This window comes from Plasmodium sp. gorilla clade G2 (genome assembly GCF_900097015.1).
Source record: "Plasmodium sp. gorilla clade G2 genome assembly, chromosome: 13".
Taxonomy (NCBI): Eukaryota; Apicomplexa; class Aconoidasida; order Haemosporida; family Plasmodiidae; genus Plasmodium; species Plasmodium adleri (nom. inval.).
Genome location: NC_041705.1, coordinates 827,336 through 850,279, shown reverse-complemented (window position 1 = coordinate 850,279; position 22,944 = coordinate 827,336). Strand labels below are relative to the sequence as shown.

The 22,944-nt window shown below is 19.6% G+C and overlaps 2 protein-coding genes across 2 annotated transcripts; both read right to left on the bottom strand.

Annotated features, from left to right (window-relative positions):
• Positions 1-219: 219 nt before the first annotated feature.
• On the bottom strand, positions 220-12,560 carry PADL01_1321100 (conserved Plasmodium protein, unknown function; the record flags this gene model as incomplete). The annotated part of the gene is made up of 10 exons (XM_028683753.1): positions 220-236; positions 375-4,368; positions 4,785-5,098; positions 5,195-5,284; positions 6,073-6,114; positions 6,204-6,304; positions 6,434-6,622; positions 6,798-6,894; positions 7,019-7,299; positions 7,501-12,560. The coding sequence occupies 10 exons, from the start codon at positions 12,558-12,560 to the stop codon at positions 220-222; spliced, it is 10,185 nt and encodes a 3,394-aa protein (XP_028539900.1).
• A 1,612-nt stretch (positions 12,561-14,172) lies between these two features.
• On the bottom strand, positions 14,173-22,444 carry PADL01_1321000 (variant-silencing SET protein; the record flags this gene model as incomplete). The annotated part of the gene is made up of 5 exons (XM_028683752.1): positions 14,173-14,547; positions 14,746-14,826; positions 15,032-15,503; positions 15,689-16,041; positions 16,265-22,444. 5 exons carry the CDS (start codon positions 22,442-22,444, stop codon positions 14,173-14,175), a joined length of 7,461 nt encoding a protein of 2,486 aa, XP_028539899.1.
• Between the last annotated feature and the right edge of the window lie 500 nt (positions 22,445-22,944).

Sequence of the window (22,944 nt, the reverse complement as noted above, 5' to 3'; positions counted from 1 at the left end):
AAAAATAAAAAAATATATATATATAATATATATATTTAATATGTATGTATCTTCCTTTTAAATGTGCCACATATGGTAATTTAAATGGATATATCATATATGTCTTGATTAAACATATAACTCATTTTTATTATTCCCTCATTCCTTATTTTTATGTTTTCATTATTTTTTTCTATTTTTATTGAAGCTTGACCTTTCAGCATGATCTTCCTTCTTATTTTATTTATTTGTATTTTCTATACAGAAAAAAGAAATATGAACATAAATATATATATTATATATATAAAACATATATATGATATATATATATATATATATACATATAATATATATTCTTATAACATAAAACATGAATAATATAAATTTTTATATACTTTTTTTTGATGGATTTGAAATACCAATATAATTTTTTCTTTTGGTTGAATTGTTTGATGTTCTATTACTTCTGTTATCATATTCTTTATTCTGCATGTAATTTTCTGATAGGTTATTATTTTTAGAAACTATTATATTGGTATTTTTATTTCCATATATATGTTTACTTTTTTCTATATATGTGTGATTCTTTTTATTAAGATGTGTATTATTATTTTTTGTTGTGTTAGAAGATAGTTGTTCAGATGAAATATTCGATGCATGACTATCACTTCCTATATTTGATTTCACAACTAACATTTCGCTTGTACTTCTTTCACCTCCTTTGGATTTTATCTTTTCCTTTTCATTGTTTATATTATGATAAGAATTATTAGAGACATGTTTTAATCTACTTTTAAAAGTATCTTTACTTTCACTACATTGACGACTACTACTATGACTAATGTTACTTCTGTTTCTAATATTACTTACATTGCTGTGATCTCTATCATGTAAAAAAGTATCGTTTGTTTTATTAACTATTTTTGTATTTTCTAAGTGCCTTTTTTGTTTTATACTATTCGTCGTTTTATTAGAAACGTTAGGAGACTCTCTATGAGTGTCATACTTTTTTATTAAATTTTTTACATTACTTTTATTACTCCTTAAAAAAGTTTGATTAGTATTTTTTATAATATTCTCATTTTTATCATTGCTAGCAATATCTTTTTTTAGAACACAATTAGTTGATTCATTATAATAATAATAATTATTATTATTATTATCATCATTTTTATTATTATTATTATTATTATTATTATTATTATTTTTGTTTATTATTTTTTCTTTTCTAATATCATCATCATTTATTGAGATACTTGTGTTTGTACTTGTTTCTTTTTTAATGTACTCATCAACATCATTTCTTTTGTCCTTCACTTTGTTAGTGTAATGATAAGATGTATATTTTTCTTCATTCTCTTTTATCTTATTAACAATATTTATATCTCCTTTATTTTCAAATAAGTCTTTATATAAATGATCATTCTTAAAACATTTTTGTTCCTCATGATTATATTCTTTATTGTTTATTCCTTTACATGTGTCTTCATGAAGGAATACATTTTTGTTTTCATTCTCACAAGTATTTCTATCATTTATCACATCATTATTATTATTATTATATAGTGAAAAAACATTATTAAAATTATTTAATGCACCATCTTTTTGATATTTCTCATTTGAGTTATTTTTGTTCTGTTCAATATCATAACTAGCTTTTTTATCGTTGTTAATAAATTCGTTTATTTTTCTATATTCATTATTTGTTTCTTCATATTGATTATTTGTTTCTATATTTTGTGTATTCTCTCTAGAATAATTATTTTTTTCCACATATTTTTCCTCTTTCATTGTTGTAATAGACTTTGAAAAAGGACCTGTTGAATGATGTTCATTGTTTATTTTATTCATGTCTATATTTTCAACAGTACAATTACGTAAATATATACTATGACTAATATGTGTAGCATCATTTGTTGTAATATTTTTAAACATTTCCTTTTTATTTTCTATTTCTTCTTTTTTATCATTCGTCATAATATTCCTCTCTTCTTGTATTTCCTCCTTGAATTTATCATAAGCTGTGTTACAAAAATATTCAAACTTTTGTGTGTCATTAATTGTGTTCCCATTTATTTTATCATGCATTATATTTTGCTCAATTAATTTTTTGTCTACATTTAAATGTGTCACATAATCCTTATCATTGATATTCATTTTGTTTTTATCTTCAATACGATTCTCTGAAAAATAATTATCCTCTACAATTTTGTTATTCAGTATATTCTTGTTTGATTTTTTGTTATTTGTGAATTGTATATTATTTTTTTCTTCAGAATATATGGAGGCAGGTTCTGCTTTAAATGGCATTTCTCCTTGTCTATCTGGATTAATATTATTATCATTATTGTTATTATTGTTATTATTCATATCATTAATATTTTTCATATTAGTAGTAGTATAAATCTTTTGCTTGTCTATATTTTTATTATCCATTTCTTCGTTCAACTTTATATTGCTTGTATACATAGTACTTATAAATTCATAATTCGAAAGATATTGTGCGTTTTTTATATCACAAAATAACTGTTTATTTTCTAATTCGTTTATATATTGTAAAATGGTTTCTTTTAAATGCTCATATTTATTATCATTGAATGCTATTTCATTTATATCAATCATCTTTAATGAGTCTAAAAAGTTTTTCTTTTTTTGTATAACATCATCAATAGACAAATCGAAATTATTATATATTTCCTCTGAATCAAAATGTTGACATATTTCTAATACATTATTATATGATTGAAACATAGATGATTCTTGTTCTTTTAAATAATTATATTCATTTATAAATTTATCAAATGAAAATGGTAGAGTATATAATTCAGAATATCCATATAATTTTATATTAGATACAGTATCTCTTAAATCTTTATTTAATAATATTTCCATCTTTTTAAAATAATATTTAAAATTATCATGATATTTACCTATTAATTCATGATTTATATATGCTAATAATATTAAAGGATTATTCTTTTTTATACCATAAAATATTAATTGAATAAAAAATAAAAACTTATTCATAAAATCTATTTTGTTCATATTAATTTTATCTATCTCTTCTTTACTATATTCACGTATCATTTTTTTCATTTTCATATGCTCTTCTATTTCTTCATAATTACTTTTGACAAAAATATCTGCGTTATTCTCTTCAATATTTAAATTCTCACAGTATGTACCATGACAATCAAAAATTGAGTAATCAGATTTATTACAGGCAACTTCATTTTCATTATAACCATAACAACTATTACTGTTACGATTAGTATTATTAAAACTAGTGAACTGTTCAATAGGAGTATTATTTTGATTAAAAGAAAAATTTTTTTGACTACTACTATTATTATTTTTTTTGTTATTAACACTAATATTTTTTATGTTATTAATACTGTTCTTTTGATTCAAATGATTAAATCTGTTATTAAAATTATTCACACTTTTAATGTTATTTTCTTTGTTATTATTAATACTACTATTATTGCTTTTTTCGTTACATATTTTTTTATTATTATTACTACTCTTATTATTATTATTATTATTATTATTATTAATATTATTATTATTAATATTATGATTAGGATCAAATATACCACTTATTATTCCAAGCCTTTCATCATTTCTGTTCTCCTCATGTTCACTATCCATTTTCCTCTTTCGATTTTTATCAGTCTCCATTTTACATATATACATATCATACTTATTCAAATTCATAAATAATATATTCAATATTTTATATACAAAACGACTATCTGTCGTATTTTCGTCAAATATTTTATTTATGATCTTCTTATATATCTTATTCAATATTTTTACATATGTATTAATATATATATAAAATTCACTCGTATCTTGCATTTCATCCAATAATATATTATTATTCTTAATTATATCAAATCCTAAATTAAAAGCTACATTACAAACATACTCTAATAATTTTGTATGGTTACTTAAAAATTCTCTTCCCAATAAATTATTTAATATACTCGTTATAAGGTTTCGAGCTATCTCGCCATCCTTTATACGACATATATTATTATGCTTATAAATTACTTTTGTATATATACTCAAACATACTATTGTATTAATAAAGAAAAACGAAAAATGATCAAAGGAAAGCTTCTCAACACAACTCTTCTTTTTCATCAATATATCTAATAACAATAGTGTATTCAATATAGCATTCAAATGGACTGATGTGCAATTCAAGTCACTCCCAAAATTCTCTCGAAATAAATATCTCAACGCATAGTTTGCGCCCTTCAATAAAATAATAAACAAATTCAAATTTTTAAAAATATAATTGCCGTTCTCTTTTAATATGAAATTCCCCTTGCTGCTCTTCTTACCTAAATATACAATCTTATCAACAATAATATTGCACACCTAAAAGGAAAAATTTAAAGGAAATTATATTTACATGTTAAGGTAAAATATATTTACATGTTAAGGTAAAATATATGTACATGTTCAGGTAAAATATATGTACATGTTCAGGTAAAATATATATACATGTTCAGGTAAAATATATATACATGTTCAGGTAAAATATATGTACATGTTCAGGTAAAATATATATACATGTTCAGGTAAAATATATGTACATGTTCAGGTAAAATATATATACATGTTCAGGTAAAATATATGTACATGTTCGGTCAATATGAATAAATTATGAGGTTATAAATACATTCAACATACACACAAGTCATGTTGAATGTAAAAAAAAAGCGAACACACACACACATACATATATATATGATAAATATAATAATTTTAACATGGATATATTTTTGATTTACCTTTGATATAGTCTCTATATCGTTGGAATACAACAAAGATGTTAAGTGAACAAATTTAAAATAGATAATTGAATTGTTATAATTATTTAATCCTTTTATTTTTTCATTAAAGTTTGATTCCATTATGTTATTGATTTCTTTAGTTTTAGAATAATTATTTCCCTCCATAACAAAATTCAAATCATTTGATATGCTTGTATAGGATATTTGGTTATTTATATAATCATCATTTGTTTTATGAATTTCAAATTCTTCAATTTTCTTTTTTATTTCTAATATTTCTTCTACATCCTTATTAAACCCATTTACGTGGTCTAAAATGAAAAAAATGAAATAATAAATTAAAATAAAAATGGAAAATACATATATACACACATATATATATATATATTATAATTTACGGAACATACCTTCCACCTCTTTTTTTATTGACGTTCTTTTGTTTGCATTGTTCTTAATATAATTAACGAATTCGTTGACTTCCACATCTTTTGAATTGCCTACAAAATGTTTATATATATTATTGGATACAAGAGGACAAGAGAAAAATAAAAATTAAATATATAAAATAAATAATAAAGACAAGGAAATTATATAAATATAATAAACATGCCGTATAAAAAAAATATCAGATTAAACAAAAAAAAAAAAAAAAAAAAAAAAAAAAAAAAAAAAACATATATATATATATATAATATATATTCATAATATATAAGATCAAGTTAATAAATATAAATTATATATGAGATTATACAAATAGCAGTAGTAATACAGGAATAAAATAAAAATTATAAAATAATAAAATATTAATATAAAAAAAATGAACAGTAAAATATGTCAAATTGTTATACAAAAATATAAAGACAATGAAACATGGAAAAAAATCATATATATATAAAGAAACATTTTAAGATTCTTATGAAGAAAAAATAAAAAAAAAAAAAAAAAAAGAAAAATATATATATATATATATATATATATATATATTACACATGTTGAACATATATATAACTACATTTTAAAAAAAAGTTTGAATAACACATTTGCCTATATAAATACTAATACGAAATTAATTACTTCCTACTGCTATTTGTATTCTTATATATTTATTTTAACAACTACTATATTATTTTATAGCTTTTATAATTTACATTTAATATTGCATAATGATGTTACAACTAATATACATATGTAATTTTATATAAACATGAATAAATAAACATATATATATATATAAACAATATGTAATAGTTATATATCATTTTTATTTATTTTTTTTATTAATTACCTTCTGTATTATCGCTATGGTGGGAACTATGATTTTCATCATCTAAAAAATAAGGGAAATAATATAAGTATATATATATATATTAAATAATGTTTTACTTTCTTTTTTTAATTTTCCTTTTGAATACTTACTCTCTGTATCATGAACGGTAAGATTAAAATTCGGACAATTTTCAATAAATTCATCAACTTTGCTTTTTAAGTAAAATGATATTTCATCATTTTCTATACATCTATAAGGATACAATAAAAATATATGCACATATATATATATATATATATATATAACAAAAGAATGTATATACATAATACAAGTATATATTAATGTTTCATATATATTAATGTACATATAAATTCAGTACTTGTAAAAATTTGGGTAAAAGGATTGAATATTTGCGAAAATTTTTAGACAATAAATTGTAACAGTTTTGTTCTTGCTATGAACAGTAAATACTTGAAGTATTTTCATTATATCCTTTTCAATATTAATACATTTCTCTTTATATAAAATTAATAATTTTAATATAATATCTAGAGAATCACATAGTTTCCTATAAATAAAAATATACATATATACATATATATATATATATATATATATATATATATATTATTAAATAACAAATTAGAAAATTGGTAAATATATATTATATGTTCATATATAAAATATAATATTTTGATATATATATATTATGATATATAATATTTCAATGTGAAACATATTACCTTTGATCACATGATGAGAGACTTTTTAAAAGGAGATTAAAGTACAGCTGATGGTCAGATATATAACAAAGACATAGAAATATTTCTTTCAATTTTTCTACAATAAATATAAAAAAAAAAAAAAAAAAAAAAAAAAATTACATATATATATATACATACATATATATTATACATATTATATAGTTATTAAGGGTGAATATCACATTATGCACAACACTTACCTCTTGTTTCTTGAGAAACTGTTGAAGTATTAATTTTATCAAAAAGGAAATTTACTAAGGTAACTAGTTCTGATTCATTTAAGAAAACATAATTATCTTCTATAGTTTTTAAAATTATTCGAATTAAGTTAATACAAGAAGATAAAATTTCATTATTATTTTTATGTCCATTTAATGTATAATATATCCACTTTAATAATAAGTCAAGGAAACCGGATTTTGAAAAGATAGTGGATTGATTTGTATTACTGCTAATATAATCCTTAAAAAATGATATGCTCCTAAAATAAAAAAAAAAAATAAAATAAAAAAAATAAAAAAAATAAAAAAAAATTGAATAAATACATTTTAAGGTAAGAACAAGTTATACACGTTACATAATTTATCACGAAACATATATATATATATATATATATATATATATATATATGTATGTATTTTTTTTTTTTTTTTTTTTTTTTTTTTTTTTTTTTTTTTTTTACCTGTTAATAATGTTTGGCTTGTCACTAAACATATTAGATATGAGTTCACTAGTTGCAAAAGACTTAAATTCTTTCATTAAATAATTGGAATGGTTGTTATCTAAATTTTTTTCCCATTTTAATTTATCTGGCTTTATTTTATAATTTGCAGGGAAATCAATATTCATAGTTTTATTTTTAGTGAATGAGCTTAATCTCTTTACACTTTTTGTTTTTGATACTGTTGGTGTGGTGACACTTAAATTACTTTCATTCATTGATATTCTTTTAAGTTGTGAATTGTTTGATAAGAAAATTTTATAAAAAGAGAAATCATCTTTATTTAATTTCATTTGATTTAATATATCTTGTAAACATTCTTTTTTATGTGCTGATAATTTTTCATAAATAAAAAAAAATACATTACGTCCATACTTTGAATAAATATTATCTAAAACAATACTAGCCCTTTCTCTTATTTGTTCATTATCATCAAAAAAAAGATCCAAATAAAAGGTCAGTATTTTTTTTTTTATAACACTTTCATTTAATAATAATATATGGTTGGTATTGATATTATTAATAACTATTAAAATTTTGTTTCTTTTATAATTTTTTTTAATTTGTTTAGTTCTATCTGTTATATTATTATTACTATTACTATTCATATTCATATTATTTTGATTGTTATCATCATTTATATTATTTAATTTTTGGTTTAATATATATGTATTGATATGATTAATATATTTAGAAATACCTAAATTTCGACACATGCATGTTAAGAGTTTGTCTATTTGTTCAACAGATACATCTATATCATCAATTATAGAAACAATAAATTCAAATAAGATATCTGCATATACGTGTGTATTTTCTTTTAAAGAAAATATAATAACATATAATAATTGTATGCATTTATTTTTATTATTGTTATATATTTTATTTAATACATTCTCATTAATTAGCATATCTAATTTTTCTGGGTTAATATAATACTTTCCAATTTTTTCTATAACATTTATAATTTTTGAGACACTATTCGAAATATTATTATTATTATTATTGTTGCTGTTGTTGTTGCTGTTGTTGTTGTTGTTATTGTTGCTGTTGTTGCTGCTGTTGTTACTATAATTATCGCTAATTATTTGATTTATATAATGTTTTATATGATCAATAATGAGAATCATTTTTTCTTCTTCATCATCTTCTTCCACTTGAATGTCCTGAGTAAAATTTTTCACTTCATCATTTTGATAATGATTTTCATGAGTATTTTCTTTTATATTATTTATTCCTTTAGATATATCCATAGATGTATTACCAGAAATATTAGTATTATTATAATTTAAATAATTATTTGTATAATCAATTTGTATATTATTAAATTTTATAGTATTATTAATTGGCGATATCATCTGTTCATTTTTATTTATATTTTCTTCATCTTCTAAAGAAAAATCTTTTTTTTTAATAATGGTACCTAGTTTTTTTTCTTCTTTCTTATTTTGTTTATTTATATTATTATTTATATAATTCGTATTATTCATAGATGTATTATCATTTTCATTGTATCTTTCTATTTCATTATCATTCCCTTGATTATTATTTGTGATATTATTATCAGATCTTGACATATCACTTTTATTAAGTGATTCACAGCCAGTAACATTACTACAATTATTATTATTATTATTAATATTATTATTATTTTGATTCATATTTGTATTGATGTTAGGGTTAATACTTATGTTATTTGTTGTCATATTATTTAAATGACTGTGCTGCCTATCCATATCCTTTAAAAGAATAGATGTTGATGAATGGAGCCCATGTCTACTAACAAATTTGTCTACATCCTCTTTTAATTTTACCATTTGCCTGATATTTTCAGATATTCCTTCTAAATGAGAAAGGACATATTTGTCCCCAAAATTTTTAGATAATATTTGTAACATAAGAATAGATGAATTTTTAAGATTTGTATTTTTAGAGTCAACAAATTTTTTTAAGAAATAAATTAAATTTTTTATATTGATATTAGAATTTTTATTTTTGTTTATAAAGACTTTTTGTAGAATTTTGATAGATTCTTCAGATTTCTTTGCATTTTTAGAATCCATATTTTTTAAGAATAAATCTAATATTATATTATTATCGAAATATATAAAACATTTATGTATAAAATTATTACATATCATATTACCTTTTTTATCTGTAACTTTTTCAATATATAAACAAATAAGTATATTTAACATTTTATAAAATGAAGAATTATTTTTTAAATTATATTGATATGCTATATCTATAAATCCATAAAAAATATCATATATTACATTATTCAATAAAACATTTTTTCCTTTAAATTCATAACAATTTTTTTTAATAAAATTAATTAATTCTTCAAAATTTAAAATCATAATATTTTTTTCATTCTTTATCCAATCATTTAACATTTGTAACCCTTCTATTTTATTAGGAATATTAGAAGATCCTAAATTTTTAATCATATCCTTTGGTAAATAATATTCCAAATTATTTGTAATATTTACATTTAATGATTTATTTATATTATTATTATGTGAAGAATTTATATTTTTATTTCCTCCAGATATTCTATTCTCAGAATTATTCGAAATATTATTTTTTATATTATTCGTATTATTATTTCCTTTAAGTGTTGTCATTTTATTTATATTGTCTTTATTGTTTCCATGATTATTTATATCATTCTCAAACTTTTTGTCACTCCCATTATATGTGTTATCACCAAAATTTTTGTCATTCTCATCATATTTGTTATCACCAGAATTTATTTCATTCTCATCATATGTGTTATCCACCAAATTTTTTTCATTTTCATTTTTGATTTTATCCTTCTTTTCACATAAGGATAAGATGGATTGTTTTTTGTTTGATGGTAATGAATTAAAAAAAGCAGAATAGACGGATTCACCATAATATGAAATAATTAATGCATATAATTTAAAAGCTGTATTTTTTATATTAGCTACTGTATCATTTAATAAATGTTTTGTTGTATCTATAAGAGAGGATATACTCTTTTTATGTATATATTCAAATGTCTTCAACAAGAAATCTAAGGTTACTTGTCTTGTATTATTATTTTTATCTTTTAGATTTTTAGATAAATCATCAAGAAATACATCGATATTATAGACTGAAATAGCTTTAGTTAAACATTCCATACATGCATTAGAAACTTGTTTATTTGAATCTTTTAATTTTGAACATAAAATAAAAGAGAAGTTTTTAAGAGTATTATAAATATCTTTTTCAAATTTTTCAATAAGTATATGTAATAATTTTAATGTAGATACAACAACTGGTAAGGCTGATTCACTTTTTAATAATTTTAAAATAATATTTAATAAAGTAGATAAATAATTTGTTTTTTTAATATTATATTTTGATTTCATTTTATCACATAATAAATTAATAGCTTCCACTTTTATTTTCCAAGGTAATAAATTTTCATTACTTAATAAATTATTACTACTATTATTATTTTTATTTTTATTACTACTACTATTACTTGTATTATTAGTACTATTATTTTTATCAATACATCCTTCGAGTACTCTTTTTTCCCACTGTTTTGTACATATATCTTTAAAAACATCAAATTCTTCAACAATATTATTGTCTAATCCATTTAAAACAAGTGTATTACCAGAAATATTTGTTAACAGATTTTGAGAATTATTATGATCATTAGTTTTCATAATATATGTACATTTAAATTTACTTATTGTATTTGTTTTATTATCTGGATGAATATTTTTATTTTGTAATTCTTTATTAATATAATTTCTTTGTTGACTACTTAACTCATTTAAGATGGAATTATGAAAGTCTGTTATATTTACTTGTGTGAGCATTTCTATATATAAAGAATAAAAGTTAGTTTTTACAGACTTATCAAGCATTTCATTAAATTTAAAACAAAATTTATTTATGGTCTTAACACATATAATATGAACACCAAAAGAATTTAATAATCTATATAACAATAAAAGAATAGATGCTACGACTTTAATTTTCACACCTTTTATATTAGAAACATTTTTTTGAGCTTTTAAAAAAATTGAATTTAAATATTCACAAATAGTTGTAATAATAGAAAGTGTAATTTTATCAGATGAACAATATTCAATAATTTTTATAATAATATTACAACCATAATCAAAAGATTTAGCATTAGGTAATATTTTTTCCATTAATATAACATAAATTTTTAAAAACATATTATATAATTTATTTCGATATTCATTAACAAATGATGTAATTAATTCTTCTTCATTATTATATTCATTTTTATAATTATGAAAATATATTTCTTTAATAATATTTAAATAAGCTTCAGTTATTTCAGATGTTTTTAATTGACATATTAAATTATTATCTGATAAATATTTTAATATACTATCTTCATCTTTAAATAAATTATTCACAATATGAATTTTTTTATCAATCACATTATTATTATTATTATTATTTTCATTGAAACATTTCAATATTTCATTATATGCATGCGTACGATATTTTACTATTGTACTATTTATTCTATCTGATAAACTAATGTTTGATAATTTTTCTGCATCTTCATCTATATTTGCATCAGCAGGAGTAGTATCTATGATATTATTTTCTTTTTCTGTATGAGATTTTATTTTATTTGTATTCTTTTCAACAACCCCACCACCTAAAGCACCTTTGGCTAGTTCTCTTTGTAATAACTGTTCAAAGATATCTACACTGTTATTTTCTCCATCTTCTTTATTATAATGATTATTTATGATATCTTCATTATTTATGATATCTTTATTATTTATGATATCTTCATTATTTATAATATGATCATTATTTTGTGTATCTTTATTTGACATATCATCCTTTTTTTTATCATAATTATTATTTCTGATAATATTCTCTTTATTATTTCCTTCCTTTTTTATCTCTTCCTTTTTTGGTTCTTCAGTGTTCATGTCTCCTCTCAAGGGACCCGTGCGCCCGTGTACTACACTTCTTCCTATCCTCAATTGTTTGCGATTTTCCATTAAACAAAAAAAAAAAAAAAATAATAAAATAATAATAAATTAAACTAAATAAAATAAATAAAATATATAGAAGAATAAAAAAACATAAAGAAACCAAAAAAGATCAGTAAAAAGAAATTATTATATAAATAATAAGTGAGGATTAATCAATCATATTTATAAATATTACATAAAAGAGATATAATATATATATATATATATATTAAATATATGTACTATTTTATTCTTTTACTCATTAAATTATTTATAATATATATATATAATATATATATTTTAATTCTTCAAAAAAAATTATGTTTTCATATATATAAGAAATAAAAATACTATGAATTTATAAATATATAAACATTTCATATGTACACTCATATATATAATAACACGTATCATATATATCATTAAGACAATATATACATAATATATAAATATATTTATATATTTTTTTATTTAAATAACGAACTTCTTTTTTTTAATTAACATATATATATATATATATAAAATAAATAAATAAATCGTCCTTATAATATCCCTAAAAAGTTATGTTTAAAATTTATCGTATTTTTTCATTCAAACATTCTTACATATAAATATATAACGAAATTGCAAAGAATATAAATATAACATAATAAAAAAAAATTAAATATATTCAAAAAAAAAAAATACAAACATATAAAATATTATATAATAATATAAATTTTTTGTACACAATATTCTGTACTAATTTATTTTTGCGGGAATTAAGAAAGAAAAAAAAAAAAAAAAAAAAAAAAAAAAAAATTATATATATTATATATATATATTATATATATATTATATATATTATATATATTTATATATATAATACAAAAAAAATATAATTGCGTATATCAATTTTAAAAAAAAAAAAAAGGTTTAATTAATTGTGTACATAATATAATTTCATAATAACGTATTTTTATTTAAACTGGAAAAGTGGAAAGAAAAAATTAATTCATAAAAAACATAATAATTTATAAACTTAAAAAATTCTTTAAATTATCCTTATTTATCACTTGATATTTTTTATTATTCTTTTTTTTTTTTTTTTTTTTTTTTTTTTAAAGTTTGGTTTTTTACAAGTTACACATTTGAAATTTTTAAATATTAATGAAGAAATGAAAATAAACATACATATAATATACATACATACATATATATATATAATATTAATAAAAACCTATATTTATTATTAATTTGTGAATTAAAAAATATATATAATTATTACAATAATTATAAATTATATTATATTATATTATATTATATTATATTCATTTTTATTTATTGTTACTATTTTTTATTATATATATATTTTTTTTTTTTTCCTTGTCTTTGGAATATAAAAAAATTAGTCATTCTAAAACTAAAGAATTTTATATATTAAAAAAAAAAACAAAATTAGACAAAATGTTAATAATATATAATATTGATTACATATAAATCATGATAAAAAAAAAAATATTATCTTTTAATTGGAAGTGTTTACATATATATTATATATATATATGTATATATGTATATATTTATTTTTTTTCATTTTTGTATTATTTCCGTGTGCTTGAATTTATTTCGATTTCTTCTGTGAACTTTTCAAAAAATATCATATTTTTACATACTTATACTGGAACTTTCTCAATTTTAATTTTTTGCTCTTAAATGCTTTTATGTTATGCGCATGGATTGAATCTAAGGATTGATTTTTTGTATATTTTACTGAGTCTTCTAATAATGTCATTATATCTCGATTCAATTTATAGAATGCTTTACTCCTAATTTCTATGCATGTCTTCATTTTTGATCCATGGTTTTCTTTTATCCATTGCATTTTATAATCATACTTCTGACAAAAGCGACAAAGAACTAATTCATTATTCTTATATACCTTTGAATGCATATTGCCACATAACTGATGATAACTTTGAAAACATTTATCACACATGGTCAGGTTTCCACAGCTTTTACATTTTCTGCATACCTAAAGGATGGAATAAAAATATATATACATATAAATATATACATATATACATATATATATATATATATATATATATATATAATATAATGGTTATAAAATATATTTATATACATCAAAACACATTTTAACATATACACATTGAACGAGTATATTTTTTTTGGGGGGTACAAATTATTTTCTATCTTTTATTTATTTTACCTCATCATCTGCAAACCCTTTGTCAATTAAATTCCACATATCATGCTCCAAGCCAATAATATTATGTAGGATGTAGCTATACTGTAAAATTATAAAACAGGCATAAATTATTAACACATAAAATGAAGAAAATACACAATGGAAGTATATATACATAAATAAATAAATATATATATATATATTATATATATATATATATATTGACACACGTGATTATATCCACATATAACTACACACATACAAATTTTTTCCTTTTTTTTTTTTTCTCTTTGATGTAATACTAAACCTGTTGTATTCTTCTTAATTGGCCAATTTTTATTAATGAAGGTAAAAACAAATTAAATGTATTTATAATATTTTTTTCTCCATCCGAAAAAGCTGAAACAAGAATTTTCCAAAATTCAGCTGAAACATTGAATGGCTTAGATTTAAGAGCAAAAAATTGATTCTTCCGAAAATTCATATCATAAAATATCCAAGTTGAATAACATTCCATCAACCTTAAATTAAATGCATTCATTTTATTATATTCATATAATAATCTTGTATGTGCTTCTTCTATAAATATATTCCAATCTTGCATTTTCCCATGTAAATTATGGAAATTTTCTACTGGATTAAATATCTTCTTATTTAATAATTCGTTTTCTTTTATTATATGGCTAGCTCCTGCATTTTCTCCTTTTCTCAACATATGGTAGTTCATACAATTGGGAGACTTACATAAACATTCAAAGTTATTAAATAGGAAATTATAACTGCAAAGAAGAAAATATATATATATATATATAAATATATATATGTAAATACATATATATATATATTATATATATTTACATCATACATTAAAAAAACAATACAAAAATATAAATTTTTTTTTTTTTTTTTTTTTTTTTTTTTTTTTTTTTTTTTTTTTTTTTTTTTTTTTTTTTTTTTTTTATACCTATAATTATAAGTTATTTCTTCTCCAGATGGAATATCTCTCAATGCAAATATTCCAATTCTATAAAATCCTCGAACTATCCACTTTTGTGATACACTGTTAGGTGAACAAGAATGATTAATAAATCTTGAGATACTTCCCTTCTTTGCACTATCAATATATACATCTTTATTTATTTGTATTGTATACCAATTATACATATCAGTCTTCTTACTTTCTTCTTCATATACTTTTAGTCTTTTTTCAAACTCTTCTTTTCCTAACACTTCTCCAACGTATTCACATATGAGTTCTCCATTTTTTATGTCCCTCTTGCAAAACACACCATATCCAGTTTTTTCAGTTTTTTTTATCTACACAAGGGGGGAATATAAAACAAAAAATAAATATAAACATAAATATAAACATAAATATAAATATATAAACATTACAGATCATCTAACAACTGTTGTATATATACTCATTTTGTCCATAAAATTATAAATAATAAAAAAAATATATATATACACATATATATATATATATATATATATATATATATAATTGTTATTTTTTTTATTTTTTATTTTTTATTACCTCTAAGTTTTTCACGAGAGATTTTCTAAATGGACGATTGAAACATTTTCTATCCTGAATTTTTTCTGGCAAATTGCATTTACTTTTTGAACATTGAATGTTACTCAAAGAATTATAACATGTATATAAGTTGCATTCCCCTTGACATAAACATTTATAATCATCTGACTTGCATGCAAGTAAATTTTTATTTTTATCACTCAAATATGTATTTTTTGATATATACTCAAAATTTAAAAAAGAACTATACTTTTTTAATACAGATAAATCTATTTTATAACCATTATTTGTCAATGAACAAAATGTTTTCAAATCCATTTTATTATTTTTAAAACTTTTTTTTTTGCCTTTAAAAAATAAACCACTATATTCTTCTCTTTTTTCCTCATCATAATAATTTGTATTATTACTGTTCATAACTTTTTCCTTTTCAATAATTTGCATATTACTATTATTATTACATATATCATTATTAATAATACTTCTATTTCTTGTCACATTCGTATGAGAAACATCAAGAATCGATTGGTTTTTTTTTCCATTTAAAACATCATCATAATAATTATTATATTTATCATTTGAAATAATATCATTATTTACATTATCTTTCATTTTATTTATATCATTACAATGAAATTTTCCAACTTCATCTTGAATTACATTTTCATTATCCTTATTTTCATTTGTAGACACAGTTTTCTTTTTTAACATAATAAAATCGTTTAATGAAATTTTTAATTCATTTTGCATTATATTTACAACATTCTTTGACAATACATTTATTATAGCATCTTCGTCTTTTTTGTTGATATATTTTTTTTCTTTCATATCATAATTTGTTAAGAAATTATAAATCATATTTTTTTTGCACGTTTCATGTAATTCTTCTTGATTCATATCATGACCATTATTTAAGCTATCTTGTTTATTTTGATCTACATTATTTAAACTATCTTGTTTATTTTGATCTACATTATTTAAACTATCTTGTTTATTTTGATCTACATTATTTAAACTATCTTGTTTATTTTGATCTACATTATTTAAACTGTCCACTTTATTTTGATCTACATTAATTAAACTATCCACTTTATTTTGATCTACATTAATTAAACTATCCACTTTATTTTGATCTACATTATTTAAAGTATCCACTTTATTTTGATCTTCTTTATTTATACTATCCACTTTACTTTTATCTTCTTCATTTTCGTTGTTATTGTTTATGTTTTCTTGTTTTTCTTGTACATGATATATATTTCCTTCCTTTTTATCATCAACTTGGTTTATTGGTTCATTACTCGTTTTTTGATCTGACCTCTTACTAAATAAAAAGATTACATAATTAATAAAATCCTGTCTAAAGGTACACAATATACTTATATGCTTTTTACATTCATCATTCATTTGATCAATATTAATTTCTTTTAATGACAATAATCCTTTTTCTATGCTCAAAATATGTTTCAATTTAATTTGAATCATGTGTAGCTTGGATTTCATATTGTCATCCACAAAATTATGAACCACTTGTTGATTGTTTATATTATGATTTATGTTTTCAAGATCTTTATTAATGGTATCATTAATTTGTTTATTCTTATCATTTTTTCTATCAACACTATTATTATATTTTATATTTTTACTTTTATTATTATTATAAATATTATTGTTTAGTTTATTTTTTGTATTTTTTTCGTTACTTTCTATATTGTTATCATTTAATACATATAGTTCATTTGCTCTCATCATTTCCTCCTTATTATTAAATGAAACATTTTGTTTCTTTTTAGATACATTAACACAATATGATTTATTAGTTGAAATATCTTTTAATATATTTGTATCATCTAATATATCATTATAAGAATGTGAAACGTTTCTTTTTCTTTTTAAATTTAAAGCATCATTAGAATCTAATGACATATTCTTTTCATTTTGGTTCTTATTAATAAACTCATCAATATTTATAGAACTATCTGTATATTCTTTTATAGTAAGGGTATTGTTTTTTTTTATATTATTATTATGATCTAACAAGGTATTGTTAGTTTTATTCACATTTCTGTTTTTTAAATTATATTCTTCTTCAACAGATATTATATTTTCACCACCATCATCATTATTATTATTATTATTATTGGGATTATTTGGTCTCATATTATTTTTACCAGCACTTGATATATTCATACAACCCAAATTGAGACTCCCATCTTCCTTCTGACATATATTATCATTCATCTCAATTTTATTATCTACATATATTATTTTATTTTGTATATTATCAAATGTTGTTAATTTTTCATTTAATTCTTCGGTTAAATCAAATACGACTTTTTTATTAATACTATTATTTCCTCTGCTTTCACAACTTTTCTTTTTCTTTCCTTCAGTTGTATTAATATCATTAACCATACAACTTTTTAAATTTAAAATATTCATTTTATTTGTTATATTCATATTATTCATATTGTTCATACCATTATGATCATAATTTAAACAATTAAATCCTTTTGCCTTTATATAATTTTGTTTGGTTTTAAATAATTCATTTGAACTATTATTATGAATTTTGGATATGCATATATTATTTTCATTATCATATAAACCTTTATTACTCAATAATTTATTACTATTATTATTATGAACTGGTTCAACTAATTCACATATATGGTTAATCTCTTTAATGTATGTTAAATATTCCATGTGTTCATTTTTATAATCATCCATATGATTTGAGCAACACATAATTTTATGTTTATGAGATATTATATAAATATTATTATTACCATTAATATTTTCATTATTATTATTATTAATTTGATTCATACACTTACGATGAACAGATTTAAAGCATTTAATACATCTAAATAAGTCATTGTTTATTTCTTTTTTCGAGCTTTCTATATTATTTATGTCAAATTCTTTACACACATAACATATATGTAAAGGACATATAAATTTTTTAAGTACCATAATATTTTCATCATCTTCATTTTTTAAGGTTTCTTCTTTTTTATCAAATAACTTATTATTAATAGGATCTTCCAACATGTTAACAGTATTTTCGACTTTGATTTCTTTATTACTTTCTAATATTTGATGATAATTATTATGGTCAAGTTCATTTGTAAGAAGATCATTTTTTAATAAATAATTTTTTAAATTTTTATCATCATTATTATTATTATTATTATCATTATTATTATTATCATTATTATTATCATTATTATGGGTAATATTATCTTTATTATCATCCTTATCATTTTTCTGTTCCATAATTTCAGTATCTATAATATCACCACTAGTTAACTCCTTTTTATTTATTTTTTTATTCGATGTTGTTATTTGACTTTTTCTTGTACCTCTTCTTCTCCTTTTTCTGTAACTATGTCGTCTTTTAATTTTTTTTTTCATATGAAGTGGTTGTTCTATAACACCACAGGAAGCATATTTTTGTGTTTTCTCTTGTTCAATATTTATATGTGGTGATAATTTTATGCTTACATATTGTTTTAAACACTCTGAATTAAAGAATATTAATTTCTCAACACATTTTATGTGCATAGAAACACTACACAATGGATAGTAGCATGGTAACAAAGAATCATTTGTTACAACTTCTTTACATAAGGTACAAAAATTAATATCATATATACAAAAAAAACATATATAATTATCATTTTTGTTTATATAAGATACACATGTTTTATGAAATGTTCTACCACATGATATATTACAATTATACATACATTCCTTTGCTTTATCATTTTTTATCATATTATTCATATCAAAAATATTTTGTTTACAGAATTCACATAAATAAAAATGTGTTTCATCATTCATACCTTGTAAGGTGTAATCCATATAACATTTTATGACATCATCATAATATCCATTCATATAAATTTCTGATATATCATCACATATATCTTTATTTTTATAATTATCATTATTATTTTGTTTATATTCCAAATCAGAAATGGAATTATTTTTTTTTAAATTATATTCCATATTAATTGATTCATTTGTTAAATCCATATTACATTTTCTATTATATATCAACATATTATCATTTTTTTTTAAATTATTACTAATTTGTTTATTTATATTTATATCTATATTTATATCATTAACATAATCATTTGTAGAGAAATCATTATTGTTTAGTTCATAAATTTTATTATTTCTTAAATTTATATTATCCTTATAATTTGAATTGAAGGAAATATAATTTTTTTCATTTAAGTTTTCTTTTTTTTCATTAGCATTTTTTCTTTTTGAAAATATATTTACAATACTGTTTACATATTGTTTATTTTTATTATTTTGTATATTCTCATTTGTAATATGTATTATATTATTATTACTAACATTTTTACTATTTGTTGGATTATTTATAGAACAATCATATATATGATCTACATTATTCCTTTGAAGATTCATACTTTCAAATATATTATTAATATTATTATTGGTAATAGTACCATTTGCATATTTTTTGTTGAAATGATTTATAACATTTTTTATATCACTCTTTAATGTAATATTATTGTCTTTACAATATTTTATAATTTCAGATGAAATATTATTAATATAATTATGTGAACTATTATTTGGAAACTTATCCAAATTTTTTGTTCTATTATCACTGTATATATCTTTTTTTGGTAACATATTATAATCTTCATCAAAAGAAAAATTGATATCATCACAATGGGTATCACACACATCTTTGTAGTATTTTTTTGAATGATATAATAATGTATCACTTAATTCGTTTTCCATATTATCATTTAAATTTTTTTTTTTTTTTATTTTCTTTTCTTTCATATATAATAAAAAGGAATCCATATTTTTTAAATTATCATCCTTTTTATTATGACATTCCATATTTGTATTATTAATAGATGTAGAATTTATTAAATCACTAGAAGAATTTTTATTTTGAACTTTTTCTATCTTATTTATATGATGATTTTTGTGATAAAAATAATTATGATTATCATAATCATCATTTTCAAGATAGTCATCATAATTATCATATATATGATAATTATCATCTTCATCATCATCATCATAATAATCGTTATAATTATCTTCTTCCTTTTCACCATCGTGTTGTCTTTGTTGTTCTTCTATATCTTGATTGTTTTTTTCTATTCCTTTTTTTGAATCTCCATGTATAGTTACCTTTTTATTTGATAATTTCCATATTTTAGATTTGTTATGAAAAATTCTTTTATTCAGATAATCAAAATTTTTAATATAACTCTTACAAATATCTGATATATTATTATATATATCTTGTTTCTGTTCTTCGTTTCCTTTATTAATTATATTTTTATTATTTTTTAGAAAAGACGTCTTATATAGTTTATCACAATCATCATACAAAGATTGTTCAAGGTTATAATCAAACTCTCCTCCTGTGCTCTCATCTTGTCTATTTTGTTTATAACCTTTTTTATATTTCAAGGGTTTATTTTTTAATAAACTTGTATAATTAGAATTTATGAGACAATTATCAGAATATACATTATGATAAGTATTATCATCACTTGTTTGATATATATTTTGTTCATTAATATTATGATAAGGTGGATTCATTTTTTTTTTATTATACATATGAATATCCACCTCTGGATATGTTTTTTTTTTTTTACTTTTTTTATCAAATGATAAATTAATTACTTCTCCTTTATCTTCATCATAATTTATATTATAAATAACATTCTTTGAAGTATCAATATTATTATTTATTTGATTGATAGTTTTGTTTGTTTTTTTATTTTCACTTATTATATTATTATTAAACATATTAAAAAAATCATTTTTCATAAAATCAGAAAAATTTACATTATCTATAGAATCTACATTTTTTTTTTTTCTTGATAATAAATATTCAAAATTTTTTTGTTCTTCATTTATTACATTATGTCTATAAAATGTTGTATTCCTTCTATTCTCATTACACGTTTTCATAAAGATATTGTTATTATTATAATTAGTTTTATTTATATTTATATCTTTAGGTTCTTCATTATTATTATCATCATCGTCATCATCAATTTGAATAAAATTTATATGACTCAATGTATTTCTTTGTCTATTCTTCTCTGTCTTCTCATTTATGTTTTCATTTAATATTTTATTATTTTTAAAATGTTTGTATTCCATATTCTTTTTGAATTTTTACATATCAAATTTTTAACATTATTAGAAAAAACCTGTTTTTTTTTTTTTTTTTTTTTTTAATAATTAAATAAAAATAAAAAAAAAATAAGTAATTCAAAAGGCTCACAGGGGGAAAAACAAATGTGCCTCTATATATAATATGTAAAATAAATAAATAAATAAATAAATATATATATATATATATATATATATATACATATATATATGTTTATATTTATTTATTTTGTTTAACAAATAAAATATGTGGAAATAGTAAAAAAGGACATATATATATAAACAAACAACCTTATATACCAAAAATGTTTTAATTTAAAAAAAAAAAAAAAAAAAGAGTAGTCGTGCTACATCTTCTTACATAACAATATATTATTATATAACCATATATTTATTATTACATAATATATATATAATACATATTTTTTTAATTAGGAAAAATAAATAAAATATATTATATTCTTTAAACAGATTCATATAGAAACTTC